At 45.8% G+C, this 15,248-nt stretch overlaps 1 protein-coding gene across 1 annotated transcript in view; it reads left to right on the top strand.

The window, feature by feature from the left end:
• The window catches only part of PTPRQ (protein tyrosine phosphatase receptor type Q), a 1,500,794-nt gene that overhangs the window by 594,764 nt on the left and 890,782 nt on the right, over positions 1 to 15,248 (top strand). Inside the window, exon 21 of the mRNA XM_078647981.1 lies at positions 14,179 to 14,871. Coding sequence (XP_078504107.1) covers positions 14,179 to 14,871 — 693 coding nt within the window. The remainder of the gene's footprint in view (positions 1 to 14,178; positions 14,872 to 15,248) is intronic.

Raw genomic sequence — 15,248 nt, 5'->3', positions numbered from 1 at the left:
GGTCATATATGTGTTGAAGAGCGTAGGGCTGAGGGTTGAGCCCTGGGGACACCTCAGGTGATCTCCTTAGGTTCAGTTGTGAAAGGTGGTTGGTGGATCCTCTGGGTTCTTCTGGTGAGGAAGGAGGTGATCCATCTGAGCACATCCACTAGGATGCTGATGTGATGAAGTCTTCCGATCAGCGTGTGGTGGTATACAGTGGTGAAGGTTGCAGAGAGTTCGGGGAGGATCAAAGCTGCTGTTTCTCCTTGATCGAGAAGGGGTCAGTTGTCATCAGTGGCTGCGATCAGGGCAGTTTTGGTGATGTGATTGCTGCGGAAGCTGGATTGGGAGGCATTGAGTAGCTGGTTCTGCCCCAGGTGTGTCATGAGTTGATTGTTGATGATCATTTCCAGTACCTTCGCTGCGAATGGGAGTAGGGAGATTGGCCGGTAGTTTTTGAGTTAGTTGGGGTCACCGGAGGGTTTTTGAGTAGTGGTCTGACTTCAGCAGCTTTCCAGGCGTTGGGAAATCTTGCAGTTGTGGTGATAGGGGTGTTGAGTGAGGTGGTGAGTTCCTGGCCGACCCTTTGGTTTGCGAAGGTGGAAGATGTGGTGCGGACATGTGTCTGAGGGAGCTTCTGAGTGGATGGATTTCATGGTGGAAGTGGTGAAGAGCTAGGTTGAGGGAATAGCAGCAAAGAGAGTGCAGGGAGGGCAGATTTCAGTGGAAAAGCAGAACATGGAGGAAAAAAGCATGAATTCACATGCAGTCGCATGAAGTCCTGAAAAAAATGGAAACACTAGTTCCATGTATGTAAGTGGTGGATCAATTCAAGTCATCTGATCAAAATGAGGGGGAAAAAGCTATGTTCCATAGGAGGCACAAACACAAGATGAGCACGGAAAGCCATGAAATGAGAAGCAAGATAATGAGATTAACAGAAAGTCCATAATAGGTCTTTAGTAACCATCAGCTAAAAGCTGTCTGTAGGCAAACCAAAAAAGTAGGTATTTAACCCAAGAGTCACACTTGCTGTTATCAATCACAGCATGGAAGTGAAGTGTCAAATAGGCAATGGCTTAATTCAATTGCTATTAACCATTTTGACTACAACGGCACAGCATGACCATTCTTATTAGCCTTGCTCTGCTGTTACAAATGTGGACCAGCCCAGTGCAAAACAGGATAATGTACCACAAAAGGAGAAGTCTCTCTAGAACTTCTGGGCCACACCCTGTCTGAAGTAGACAAGCAAAGTAAACACTGATGCCATCCAAAAACATGTAGGCTTCGAGACTAAGTGGCACTGAGATGGGTTTGCACTAAGGCATACTTCCACAAATACCTCTTACACGGAATTTAAAACTTATTTTAAATATAACAAATATCTATGCACCATTAACCCTGAAAGGACAAGCGTACAGTCATGAAGGTATACTTACTTAAGACTTACCATGCACATAATTCATCTTTCTCTTGGTTACCTACGTTCCGAATCTGTCTGAGAAATATTACATGAATGTGTCCTGACATGTAGCTGCAATGCAAGGTAAAGGAACTGCAGAAAAAAAATTGAAACACCTAATCATTGGAGCTACCAACACTTAAAAATACGAGGCACGTGCGACTTGAGCTAAGTGGTCAGGGCTTTAGTATATAGATACAGAAGGTGACCAGAATGAGATTGAATATTTAATAATTCTGCAGAATTGACATAAACAGCGAGGTGGAAGGTCACTACCTGGCAGTAGATGATGAACTAGAAAGCAAACTCCAAGTAACACAACTACCAGGCAATTTAGTTCTGTGATCTACTGCCGTCGAACACACGACCAGTTGCATCCTTCTTCAGTCTTGAACTAGCACTTAGCCTTATCCCCTGTTTCAGTGCTGCCCCCTGTTGACTACAAATGTAACTGTTTCTAAATACAATGGTGAGCAACATTTTAAACCCAGAGGTACGTACAGGTTGACTGACCATAGACATTTATAGTAGAACGCCAGTGTTCTTATCACAATACAGCTCATTCTACCGTCACATTATGGTAATGAGCCATTTTACATATTATTTTGAGGCATCTCTCATAGTCTATGCTTACGAATGGACTGTGAGGGATAACATACTGGCTAGCAGCAGAAAGTGTTGCCTCGAGGATGTATATTTCGTCCACACTGTTGTATTATTTGAGGTTTTAATTTCTATCTTCTTTTTCTTTTCTATTTAAACTGTATTTTTTCCCCAAAATAGTTCATAAAATTATTTTTATTAAGTAAGGCTCATAGGTAACCGATAAGATTTAGTGGCCTGGCCTTCAGTTATCAGTATATGACACTTCAGCCACATTGAAGGCTGTTATTGCCTAAATATTGAGCCACCATTATAGTATGACATTATAGTATCACAACAAAGAGCCCAATATCTACCATCTGATATTAGAGTGGTAGAGGAAAGCTGGCGGGAACAGTAGGCAACCCTGAAAGTGAACGAGCTTCCAGGACTTGAAAGTTCCATTACGTGTTCCAGCTAAACACATTAGTTCAGCCCATCACCACCAGCCATGAAAACATTAGGTCATCAAAACTTCCCATACAAAACAAAGTCCGTGTCTAATCCACCAAGGTTCAGTGTTCAGTTTTAATGTTGTTTGACTTCTCTTTCATTGTGATGGAAATCAGTCATCCATGGAACTGTGGGTGTTAAAAGGCAAATGTGATTCAAATGGCTTACCTCAAGGATCCGAGCTAGTTTTATTTTTCTTCATATATTTTAGCGCACCTTTACTTTGGTTCTCTTTTGTTTCTGTAACTGTTAGATGGGTTTCTGGAATGTGTTTCCTGCCTGTCTGGTGTGTGAGAAACAGCTACACTCTTGTTACAACGCCCAACTTCTAGAGAAGGATGTGGTAAGAGGGATGATGCAGACCCTCAGAAGGGGTTTTATTTTGCATTTTTGGCTTCACTCACCGATACTTAAATATTCGTGTGACATCTATCCCTTTGCTAAATACTGATTAGCACAAACGTTTATTGTGTTCTGCTTGCATTTGTATTCTTTGGGTGAAGAACAACATATTTATTTTTAAAGATGTGATTGGTACCATCAAATGTGGAGCAGTTCTGTTTGCCAAAGCGATCCACTTTACTTTATGAATAATAGAAATCCTGAAGTTTATTAGACGGTGCTAGTTTTGCGCATTCATTATCCTCAGCAAAGCTAACCTATTTACAAGTTATCTTGCTGCGTTAATTCTGGGAGTGTAATTTATAGCAGCTTTTTCCTGAGCAGCTGAACCCCCCAAAATACGATAAATGTTTACCTGGTGAGCGAACTTTTAATAAGTAAGTAGCAGATACTCTTTTTTGACTTTCCTGAATAAAGAACGAAAGTAAAAGCCAGCTTCCCAAAACAAAGCCTGATCATGTTGTTCACTTCGAGGCTCTCATGTTTGCTTCTGCATTAAAGTCAGTTTATTAGCATGTGATCCGAGTCCCTGATAGGCGGTCTCACCATTTATGACCTCCGTGGGAACAAGACCGGTACTCATGCAAATGGAAAATGAAAAGTGAAACCCTTTCTCTGGAATCCCTTATCATCTAAATACTCTGGCACGACAAGAAATCCATTCATCATTTCAATGCTTTGTGAATATTAGTCATCGGAGTGCCACAGTAATTGAGTTTAGAGCTCAAACGGAATTATTAAGGTCTTACCCCTCCAAAACAAGCAGGGGCCAAATACACTTATATTTCACACTGTGTGAAATGCTAATCACACACTGCCTCAGGCCATTAAAATTAGGACTTAATAACCCATAAACCTATATGATCTGTGTTAGACCTGGCATCTTTGGCGTGGTTTCCTTATCTTTTTGCCTCTACCTCCTGTATTTTTGGTGCTGTGCTGGATTTCGTTTTTGCTGGCTTAGATGCTTTGGGCACTTTGGCACTGCTGTTCAGTGTCAAAGTGCAAGTGCTCCATGTGCAAATTGTTATTATGATTGGTTGTCCATGATTGGCATATTTGTGTCACCAAGAAGTCCCTAGTAAAGTGCATTACGTGTGCCAGGGCTGGTGATGACAAATGCTTCTAGTGGGCCTGCAGCACTGATTGTGCCACCCACATGAGTAGCCCTAAAATGGTGTCTCAGGCCTGCCACCGCAGTGCCTGTGTGCAGTCTCTGGACTGCCATGTCCTCCTGGTCAGTGTCCCCACTGGCCAGGCCTAACCCTTCTCCTTCTGTACACATTGGTCACCCCTATGGAAGGCCCAAGGTACCCCCTTGGGCAGGGTGCAGTGTATGTGAAAGGTAGAGCATGTACTTGTGCAGGTGACATACTCTGGTAGTGAATTACAGCCTTTTTCGTTTTTCACTATTGTAAGGCTATCTTGCCCCATAGGCTATCATGGGGGATGCCGGCTACAGTGCTACCAGCATATCTTCCCATAGGAGCAAGATAGGACATATAAGTCTGGTATCCCTGAACTTAGAATTTCACATCTTTTAGTAAAGGTTGTTTTTACATCCTGTGTTTGAGAACAGCACTTTTAGAAAGCTGCTGTTCTCTTGTCTGACCTTTCTGTGTGCCTTGGCCTGTTTGTGAATTGACTGTCTGGTTTGTGAGTGGCAGGGGCTGGGTGGCTCCCAGAGTCTGAGTGGGCCATCACTGGGCGGAATAGCTCCATCTGCATCTAGACTAGTGGGAGGGGATAGCACCTGGGCCTGAATAGGGCTGTGCCTGCCTTCCACAATGCTGGCTCCACCTCCTGCTGGGCGGCTGACGACCCTGCCCCTCTCCCTGAATGGAAAGGAGAGGCCAGGAAAACAAAGTGCTCAAGGAACACTCAGAACTGGTTCAGACCGGGCTCAGTGCCCTCTTGCACAAAGGGATCAAAGACTTTTAGGGGTATAAGTACAGGACCCCTGACTACAGAAAATTAGATCATCCTGGAATCAAGAAGGAACCACTGCCAAGGAGAAAGCTGAAACTGAAGAAGGAAGACTGTCCTGCTGTTGCTCTGCTGGACTGACCTGCTGTTGCTTTGCTGCCAAGGAGAGGGGAAGGAATTTGCTTTGTTCTGTGTCCCCTGTCTTTTAGGAATCTCCAAGGGCCTGAGAAGAGCTGGCTCCCGGTTTTTGAAGTCCCAGGAACAAAAGGACTTCACCCCCAGCTTCCCTGAACTCTGCTGAGAGAGTTCTGTCCTTCCTAGAGTGCTTGAGCCCGTTGTGGTGCCTCTGGAAGTTGTACCTGTGTTGGGAAGCTGGAAACCAAGCTGTTAAAGACTTTCTGTAAGTTTTGTCACATCGCACGCTTGCGGAGCGCATCCCCGATAGTGCGAGGAAATTCCCGCCACTACGAAGGTCGAGATCGTCACATCGCCTGTTGCCGCTGCCAGAGCCGTCGCATCCTTAGTTTGCGGGATGCACCAGACCAGTGCGTGAAGATTATCATCGCTGCGAGTGTCGTCGCAGAGCCTGTTGTCGCTGGGTGAGCTCGTCGCACTGCTGTAATTCACTACCAGAGCATGTCACCTGCACAAGTACATACTCTACCTTTCACATACACTGCACCCTCCCCAAGGGGGTACCTTGGGCCTTCCATAGGGGTGACCAATGTGTACAGAAGGGGAAGGGTTAGGCCTTGCCAGTGGGGACACTGACCACAAGGACATGGCAGTCCACAGACTGCACACAGGCACTGCGGTGGCAGGCCTGAGACACCATTTTAGGGCTACTCATCTGGGTGGCACAATTAGTGCTGCAGGCCCACTAGTAGCATGTGTCATCACCAGCCCTGGCACACTTAGTGCACTTTACTAGGGACTTCTTGGTGACACAAATATGCCAATCATGGATAACCAATCATAATAACAATTTACACAGGGAGCACTTGCACTTTGACACTGAACAGCAGTGGCAAAGTGCCCAAAGCATCTAAACCAGCAAAAACGAAATCCAGCACAGCATCAAAAATACAGGAGGTAGAGGTAACAAGATAGGGGGAAACCACGCCAAAGATGCCAGGTCTAACATGTGTCCCCTCCAGCTGAAAGTGGGGAGAACTACCCACCCTCTTGGGAGTTCTCTTCACTAAGGTGGAAAAACCTTGACAGACCATCAGCATTGGCGTGTTCTGTGCCAGGGCGGTGTTCCACCGTGAAGTCCATTCCCTGTAGGGAGATGGACCACCTCAACAGTTTTGGGTTCTCACCCCTGATCTGCATCAGCCATCTGAGGGGCCTGTGGTCTGTCTGAACATGGAAGTGAGTCCCAAACAGGTAGGACCTCAGCTTCTTCAGAGCCCAGACCACAGCAAAAGCTTCCCTTTCAATCGCACTCCACCTATGTTCCCTGGGGAGTAGCCTCCGGCTAATGAAAGCTACAGGTTGGTCCCAGCCCTAATCAGTCATTTGTGAGAGTACTGTTCCCACACCATGCTCTGAAGTGTCTGCCTGCACTATGAACTCACTGGAGAAGTCAGGTGCCTTGAGCACCGGTGCTGTACACATGGCAGTCTTCAGGGCATCAAAGGCAGTTTGGCAGGCTTCGGTCCAATTCACTTTTCTGGGCTGATTTCTAGAAGTCCGCTCTGTCAAGGGGGCAACGATGGTGCCATATCCCTTGACTAACCGTCGGTAATACCCGGTGAGTCCTAAGAACGCTCTCACCTCTGTCTGGGTCTTGGGGGGCTCCCAAGCCAGAATGGTATCAATCTTTGCCTGTAGGGGCACCACCTGGCCGCTCCCTACCTGGTGTCCCAAGTACACCACAGATCCCTGCCCTATCTGGCACTTGCTGTCCTTGATAGTGAGGCCTGCCCTTTGGAGAGCCTTCAACACTTCACAGAGGTGTTGCAAGTGTTCTTCCCATGTGGAGCTGAACACAGCAATGTCATCCAGGTATGCGGCGCTGAATTGCTCCAGCCTGGTCAGTACCTGGTTGACCAGTCTCTGGAAGGTGGCAGGGGCATTCTTCGACCCAAAGGACATGACTCGGAACTGGAAGTGCCCCTCTGGCGTGGAGAATGCAGACCTCTCTTTGGCCCCATCAGTTAAGGCAATCGGCCAGTACCCAGAAGTTAAATCAAACGTACTGAGGTACCGGGCAGCTCCCAACCGATCCACAAGGTCATCAGCTCTGTGGATAGGGTGTGCGTCAGTCCTGGTGACCGCATTGAGCCAACGGTAGTCCACACAAAACCGGAGTTCTGGAGTGGCGCCGGATGCAGCAGCTTTTGGGACTAAGGAGGGCTCAATTACCCCTAGCCCCAACATCTTGGAAACCTCTTCCTTGATGCTACCCTGTAAAATTTCTGTTTCACAGGCAGACTATCTCCATTGTCCATATCATGGGTGCACCAATTGGTGACACCTGGGGTCAGGGAGAACAGGGAGGAAAACTGACCCAACACCTGGCGACAGCCCCTCTGCTGCTCTGGGGTCAGGGTAGGCGAGAGGACCACACCATCCACTGACCCGTCTTGCTCCTTAGCTGCCAAGAGGTTAGGGAGAGGATCACTATCCTCTTCCCCTCCAGCATCTGTAGCAATGAGCATTGTCACTTCAGACCTCTCAAAGTGGGGTTTGAGACGGCTCACATGCAAGACTCTCAGGGGCTGCCTGGGAGTCTTCAAGTTAACCAGGTAGGTTACTTCGCTCTTGCGCTCCACCACCTCATATGGCCCAGTCCATTTGTCTTGGAGCGCACAAGGCTCCACTGGCGCCATCACCCACAGCTTCTGCCCAGGTTGAAATTTGACCAGAGTGGTATTCTGGTCGTACCATCTTTTCATTTCTTCCTGGCTAGCTTCCAGGTTCTCCTGAGCGAGCTTCCTGAAGCGTTGTGTCTGGTTGTGGATGGTCAGCACATAGCTAAACACATCCTGGGGGGTTTTCCCACGGGATTTCTTCCACCCCTCCTTCACCAGTGTGAGAGGTCCTCTAACAGGGTGGCCATGCAGGAGTTCAAAGGGACTGAACCCTAAGGACTTCTGAGGCACCTCTCTGTAGGCGAAAAACAGGCATGGTAACAAGACGTCCCACTTCCACCTCATGGGCTCCACTAGCCCCATAATCATACCTTTGAGGGTGCTGTTGAACCTTTCAACCAATCCATTTCCTTGAGGGTGGTAAGGAGTGGTGAACTTATAAGTTACCCCACACTCCTCCCACAGAGACTTCATGTACCTAGAGATGAAGTCGTTACCCCGGTCGGAGACCACCTCTCTGGGGAACCCCACTCTGGAAAAGATCCTCATCAATACACGGCCCACCACGGGTGCTGTGGTTGTCCTGAGAGGGACTGCTTCCGGGTAACGGGTGGCATGGTCCACCAAGACCAGGATGAACCTGTTGCCTAACGCTGTCTTGGGGTCCAGGGGCCCCACGATGTCGATGCCCACCCGCTCGAAATGGGTGCTCACCACCGAAAAGGGTTGGAGGGGTGCCTTGCACTTCACTCCGGTCTTGCCACTGGCCTTACATGTTTGGCAAGATCTGCAAAAGGCACAAACGTGCTTCTTCATCTGGGCAATCGGATTTTGGTTCCACACTCCAGGTATATATGAGGTTGATTTGGTTGAACACAATTTTTTAAGATTCGGTGGTGCATAGGGTGGTAATCCAACGTAGCTGCTGGATTGATTACCAGTCAATGAAAAAAATGGATCCTGTAACACAAGATACAATTCATCCTTGCACTCCTTTTCATTTCATCAAATTAATCCATATGTACACATGTATTCATGACTTCATTCTATGTTTATTGGTAACAAAGGTTTTTCGAATTTTTAAGAACGTTCATGTGAATATTTTTACTTCATATTCATAATTTTTTTAGTAATTTTTTCATTTGCCCAATGCATTTCAAGCATATAGCCCTTCATCAGGGGATTTCTTTATATCGGAAAACAGTATCAGTACTGTACATATAACCAACAATAGTGCATTCACTGTCTCACAGTTGTTAATATTCCAAATCTCATAAATTCGATAATTGTTTATCACATGCTGTTTATTGAGCCTGCCTTCTTAAGCATTACATATATGTCTATAGTTTGTGTGCACGGGTTCACCTTATATCCCAATATTGGGTTCGCATATTCACCATGAGAGTCTTTTCAGCGTGATGTTTACACTAACCTTTTGAGTTCTGTAGAGGTTCTCTTTGTACTGTCAAATGAATAAAATGTCGGTATTAAGCTTTGGAATAAAAAGGCTTGCTTAAAATATATCGATGTTTACTAACTGTATGGAAAACATCCGAACTGATCTTACCTTCTCTTTGTTAAAGTTCACCCTTTCCTTATTCCTCGCTACCATCGGCGTGCGACGCTCTATCCCTGACGTCTCTGTGGTCTCTACTCTATGTGCCAGTACTGGTCACGTGGGTGATGTAATGGAAATCGAAGACGTTCCACCTACCTAGTTCTATGCTAGTTGGGCGTAATCTGTTTCTATAGCAGCCATTGTTCAATTAACTTTATTGAAAATAATCGGATATGTTGATGGATTTACGCTCAGTATTTTAACGGCGGCCGTGTCTGAATGTTATTAAAACGTCATGACATGGTAATACGTCGCTTAGACTGTGACAGTGTCTCTATATTTTTTAACTTATGGATCGGACTGAATTGCGTACATGTGAGTGTGTGAACACAACATACAAAAACTACTACGTAAACCACAATATTTCGTATCATGTTGATGTGCATACATTAAATAAAAATTAATCAAAATAAAGATATTACTACTGGAAAATAATGTTCAAATCTGGTTACGCCCATCAGTATCATAAAAAACAATTTAAATCCATCCTTTCGTTGAGACCCTTCGGGTGCAAAGTACATAGATGGTTAATCCAAAAAATTTCTCTTCTCAACAATTGACTATTACTGTCTCTTCCTGGAAGTATAGCCACTTTTTCCAAAATGCCAAATTTTAATTGACTTGCGTTATGTTTGGCTTCGTTGAAATGTACTGCCACTGTGGATTTTAGGTTGTTCAAGCGAATGTTACTTTTATGTTCGAGTATTCTTGTTTTGATCTTTCTTTGGGGTTTTCCCACATATGCCAGGCCACACGGGCATTTTAACATATAGATAACATTGTTTGTATCACATGTTACTGATACTTTCAATTTTACTGGGGTGCCTTTCGTGGGTTGGTTGATGATGTTATTCTTGATAAAAGCCTAGCAATTTCCGCAGTTGTGACATGGTAATGTACCTGTGTATTTGTATTGTTCTTGTTTAGGTGATTCTTTTAGCAGTTCTTTTAAATTCTTTGTTCGTTCATATGCAAAAATTGGTCTGTTTTTGAATATCCCTCGAAAGTCTTCTTCTAGTGCCAAGACTTCATCTGGGGCCAGTAGAAGTGGGTGACAAGCCTGTGGTGGGTCTTGTCTTGCCCCAGATGTCCTGCAAGAGGCACGTCATGAGCCAGACCCATTAGAAAGTTCCTGAAGCACGCGGGTACCACCAGCACACGGGCTGCACCGGGCTCAGCAAACTTAGGCTCGCTATATAACAAATCATCCTCCCAGTAGATGTAGTGATCTCTGGACGCTCCACCTGCTGCCTGGTCTGCAGCCTATTGCCGCACACCAATCAGAGAAGGACACTCTTTCTGTTACTTACAGAATTCCTCCCTGGAGGGCCCACCTTCTTGCTGCCAATGGGTCAGCTCAGGCAGGTCGCCCAGTTCGGCCACATGTTCCCATGTAGGTTCTAGGGCATCCCCCTCAGGTTCTGCTTCCTCCTGGACCGTGGGAACGGCTGGGGCTGGTTTCCCGCGCCCTCTGCCCTTTCCTCTCCTGGCAGGTCTCTGGGCCACTGTTTCAGGCTCCAGTTCTGCTGAATCACCACTACTGGCTGCCATAGCACGCGTGGTCACACAGATCCACGCAGGTAAACCCAACATCTCCAAATGAGTTCTGTGTTATACATCCTTCCATGGAGAACTCCCCAGGTCATTTCCTAGCAGACAGTTCACAGGCACGGCATCACTGACAACAACTTCCAAGAGACCAGAGACCCCTCCCCATTCAAAGGGAACACGCGCCAACTTGCAGAGGCGAACTGAGCTGTCAGCTGCCTCTACAGGGCGGAGTACATCAGGAATGACCTGTTCTTCAGACATCCACTGACACCTCACGGATGTCACACTGGCTCCTGTGTCTCTCAGAGCCTCTATCTCTCTCCCATTGATGCTCACCTTCTGCCCGTATTTCTTAGTGTTAGGAGGCAGTAAGGTTTCCTGGACCATCTCTTGGTCTCCTAAAGAGACAAGGGTCATAACTGCTAAACCCTCCTCCTGCTGCAATGGGGTTGTCGCATCGTCTCCCCCGGGTCTCAGGAGCAAAGCATCGCTTGTTTTCCACCGCACCAGCTTCTGCTTTGGAACTTTAACGCTTTTAAAAGGTACTGTGGGCAAACGTGACGCAACTGTGAACTTTTCACGCATCTGTGGATTATTTTATCGCAACCTTAAGAACTCTTTTGCAAACATATCCTTGAACTGTGTATGTTGGATTTTTGTCGTTTTGGTCTTGTGTAGTTTAGATTAAATAACTTTATTTTTCTAAACTGTTGTGAAGTCAGTTTGTGGTATTTTCACTGTGTTACTGTGAGTGTTTGTACAAATACTTTACACATTGCTTTTGGATAAGCCTGACTGCTTGAGCCATGCTACCAAGGGGGTGAGCAGAGGTTATCTAAAGAGTGTTTCCTCCTTACCCTGACTAGAAGCAAGGGGCCCTATTTGGACAGTGTTACCTACCTCTGCCAACTAGAGACCCCCAGTTCTAACAATATGTGTTACCTTGCTAATGTTTGTGCATGTGATTCTGTTTCCATAAATCGCAGACCCATCCACTGTAGAGAGCTATACTTTGGAGGTGCAGAGTACCTCTAATTTAGAACAGATAATCTGGTAAAAATGTTTTTCTTGGTATGCAAGAATATCAGGTCCGATGCCATTGGGATACACTTACAACTACAAATAGTCACTTGGGCCATAGAGCGAAGATGTAACCCACTCTGAACTGTCAGGATTGCAAATCACAACATTCAATTGGGTACATTGTTCTGACTCCCAACGAGTGTACCCAACTAGGGTGTGCATCAGTACATGTTGAGACTATATAATTGGATGTTGTGCTTCTTTGCAATATGATTTTTCCATTTCAGGTCATTCCTTTGAAAGTTCCAATCCAATACGGATCCCCATAAAATCGGATCAACCATTATTAGATTTACTCGGAGCCACAGGGGCTGTGATTGTCCTGAAAAAAGCTATTCATGTGTACATTGGGTAGAGGCTAGGCATTGGCTTACATCGGCATGTTTTTGTGACAATTTCTTGATGTTTTAGTGTCTCAGTGTTATTCTGTTGCTGTAAGCCATGCTCTCCCTATAAACAGAAATATTACATTTTCTAGCTCTTTCCGTTTGTTCAGGCTCTTCAATTAAGTTACAGCATTTGTAATTTCAAAATTTGATCTCACGAGACTTCCCTATTTAAACCTCCACATGGGGGTTCCTACCTCCATGTTCGGTACAGCCTAATTTGCAGAATGCATTAAAGATCGCAGTAGGTTAGATCAGAATCACAAAGCCCAAACAGGTGGCTCTTTGATCAATGACCTTTCACTATCATTATGGAAAATAACTCTGCCCAAATGCTGACCGGACCCAGCTAATATTCTTGCACCAAACAAACCAATACTATTTATGAATGCAAGGCATTTAGAATATGTTGGTGGGATGGAGGATTAGACTTGTTAAAGACTGATTTGTATTTTAAGGACTCTTATGCCTTCCTAGGGTACTGATATGTAATTAAAAATGTTTTTGTAAAATTGCCTTTCTTTTTCTCATCCTTGCTAAATATGCAAATAAGCCCTTAAGTAGCTTTTCTAGTTGTGCCAATAGTGAATGATATTTGATCTCCAAATGTACTGATTCTATAGCCCTCTATCTGAATTGCATCAGATAATATCAACTTCCCTATCACTTTGTGTTGTGTCTTGTTCTACTTGCAAAAATAAATGTGTGTAAGCTGTTTATCAATTTATCTTTCATCTGAACATATGCAATATCCTTTGCTATGAGTATTCCATAGTAAGGCATTGGTAAAAACCTTTGAATGAATCACAGTAATTAATAGACTCAATATGGGCGTCTGTGTGCAAGTATGCTAGTGATTCCAAAGTTTACTGTTGGATGACTTCCTGCACTAAGTAACTCTCAAAGTGGAAAGGCTCTTATTATTCAAATTATGATGATCTCAGTTTGGGCTAAACCAAGTTGAAAATCTGAGTAGTGCAGGAATACTACACTTCAGTCCTTTACCTGCCAACATTTTTCCATGAAAAAGCTGGCAAAATGTGTATGGGGCAAAAGGCTGTGAGTGAGGGAAAACCTGTGGGAATCAGTCTACACACATCGATCCCTGGAGTTATTCCCCATTCTAGTGGCATAGTAAGGGTGCTATGGGCCGTCATACATGTAACAGTGCTGGTCCTCCTAGCCACAATTGCACAGGAAAATACAGCCATATGGCTCTTCAAAATTTTGGGTCCCAGTACCACTGCACCTTCTACAATATTGAAATCTGTGCCTCTGCCCCATTCAGCAAGGCAATAACTCTTAATACTGTAGTATTCCTGTACCTCTACACTGTGGTGGTATTGGTAATTCTGGGTCTAGGATTGCTGATGCAGGGCCCAATTCACAAACTGCATTTTGTAGTATGTATAGAAGTACTAAAGTAGTGCTACCTTTGTACTACAAAATGCAGTTGATAAACCTGCGGGTGGTGATATCTGCTTCCACCTCTCCTACCTTTTCTATGCGGACATCTCTGTGCATTTGAGCTTACAACTTAGTAGTAAATGCAGGAGACACCAAGAGGAGTGCTAGGAAAATGGGGATTTTCTGATGGATACATCTGCCAGTGGATTCCTCACCTTGTGAATATCCCCCTACGTCAGCAACGTTCGGAAAATTCTTCTGTAGCGCACCGGCGTGGACGACGTCACAGGAGCACGGCATCGCGCGCGACTCTGCTGATGTCACCGACCCCATAATAGGCCTACGTCGGCGTGATGTCAGCAGTTCCCTTTTTTCCGCGTCGTCGACCCTAACGGTTTCGAGCGATCTTCTGTTTCGTTTATAGTAACTTTGTTGCTTTTGAAGGATTTCTGTATCTTTCCAGTGTCGCTGTCTTCTGTCGTGATGTCGTCTAAGAAGACTGGTTTTAAGCTGTGTGAAGAATGCGGAAAAATGATGTCCATCACAGATCCGCATGATGAATGTTTATGGTGTCTGAGTTCAGATCACGACGTCCAAGGTTGTCGATCCTGTTTGAAAATAAACCGGAAGGCTCTTTGTGAACGTGAGGCTAAACTCCTGGTTGCCAAGTTAAAAGGTAAAGAGACCAAGAAGAGTTTGAGATCGAGATCGAGGTGCTCGAAGTCGAGATCGAGGTCGAGGTCCCTGTCGAGGTCAGCTTCGAAGTCGACTTCGGGTCATGCTTCCAGATCATCGAAGAAAAAACATAAGAAGAGGAAGCATGGATCAAGGCACCATTCGGGAAAGGAGTCGGATTCGAAAGTGAAGTCATCGGATTCGAAAGCGAAGTCGTCTAGTAGACGTCATCGTAAGGACATGGTTTCTCCCTCTTCGGTTCGAAATCCTGAAGGTGAGACAGTACCATTGGAGTCGCCGGAAAAATCACCAACTCCGGTGTCGAATCCTTCTCCGGCTCCATATCAGTCTCCGGGACATGAAGAGGAAGAGGTTCCTGTTCCTCAGGACTCGGCGACTCCGGTTCACCAGCCCGAGGAACAAGAGGAATTGATTCCGGTGCAGCCTCCCCAGGAGCAGCCGGTGGGGTCGTATCCTCCTTTTCCGGGTCCAGGACAGGACCCTTCGCATTTTTTAAATGCCATGTATGGTGTTTATGCAAGAGCCATGTACCCCTCTGGAGCACCGGCTGGTCCCCTGGGTCCATTGGCATACAATTTGGGTGTTCCCCAATCTTATGCTCCGGCGCTGTTCATGCCGTTTTTGCTGGCGCCGACCCCACCTTGGCATCTCTCGGCGCCGCCGAGGTCATCGGCGCCGTTTACGGCTTCACCGGCTCCGGACCGACCTCGAGATCTTCCAACTCGAAGTTCGACGCCGGCTCCTGCTCCACGTTCTATGCCGGTTCCGGCGCCTTCGGAGTCGATTCCGGATCCGTCTACGTCGCTTCGGAAGGAGAG

This window comes from Lissotriton helveticus, chromosome 1_1 (assembly GCF_964261635.1).
Source record: "Lissotriton helveticus chromosome 1_1, aLisHel1.1, whole genome shotgun sequence".
Classification (NCBI taxonomy): domain Eukaryota; kingdom Metazoa; phylum Chordata; class Amphibia; order Caudata; family Salamandridae; genus Lissotriton; species Lissotriton helveticus.
The sequence above is the reverse complement of the archived record's forward strand: the minus strand, read 5'-3'. Positions and strand labels throughout refer to the sequence as shown.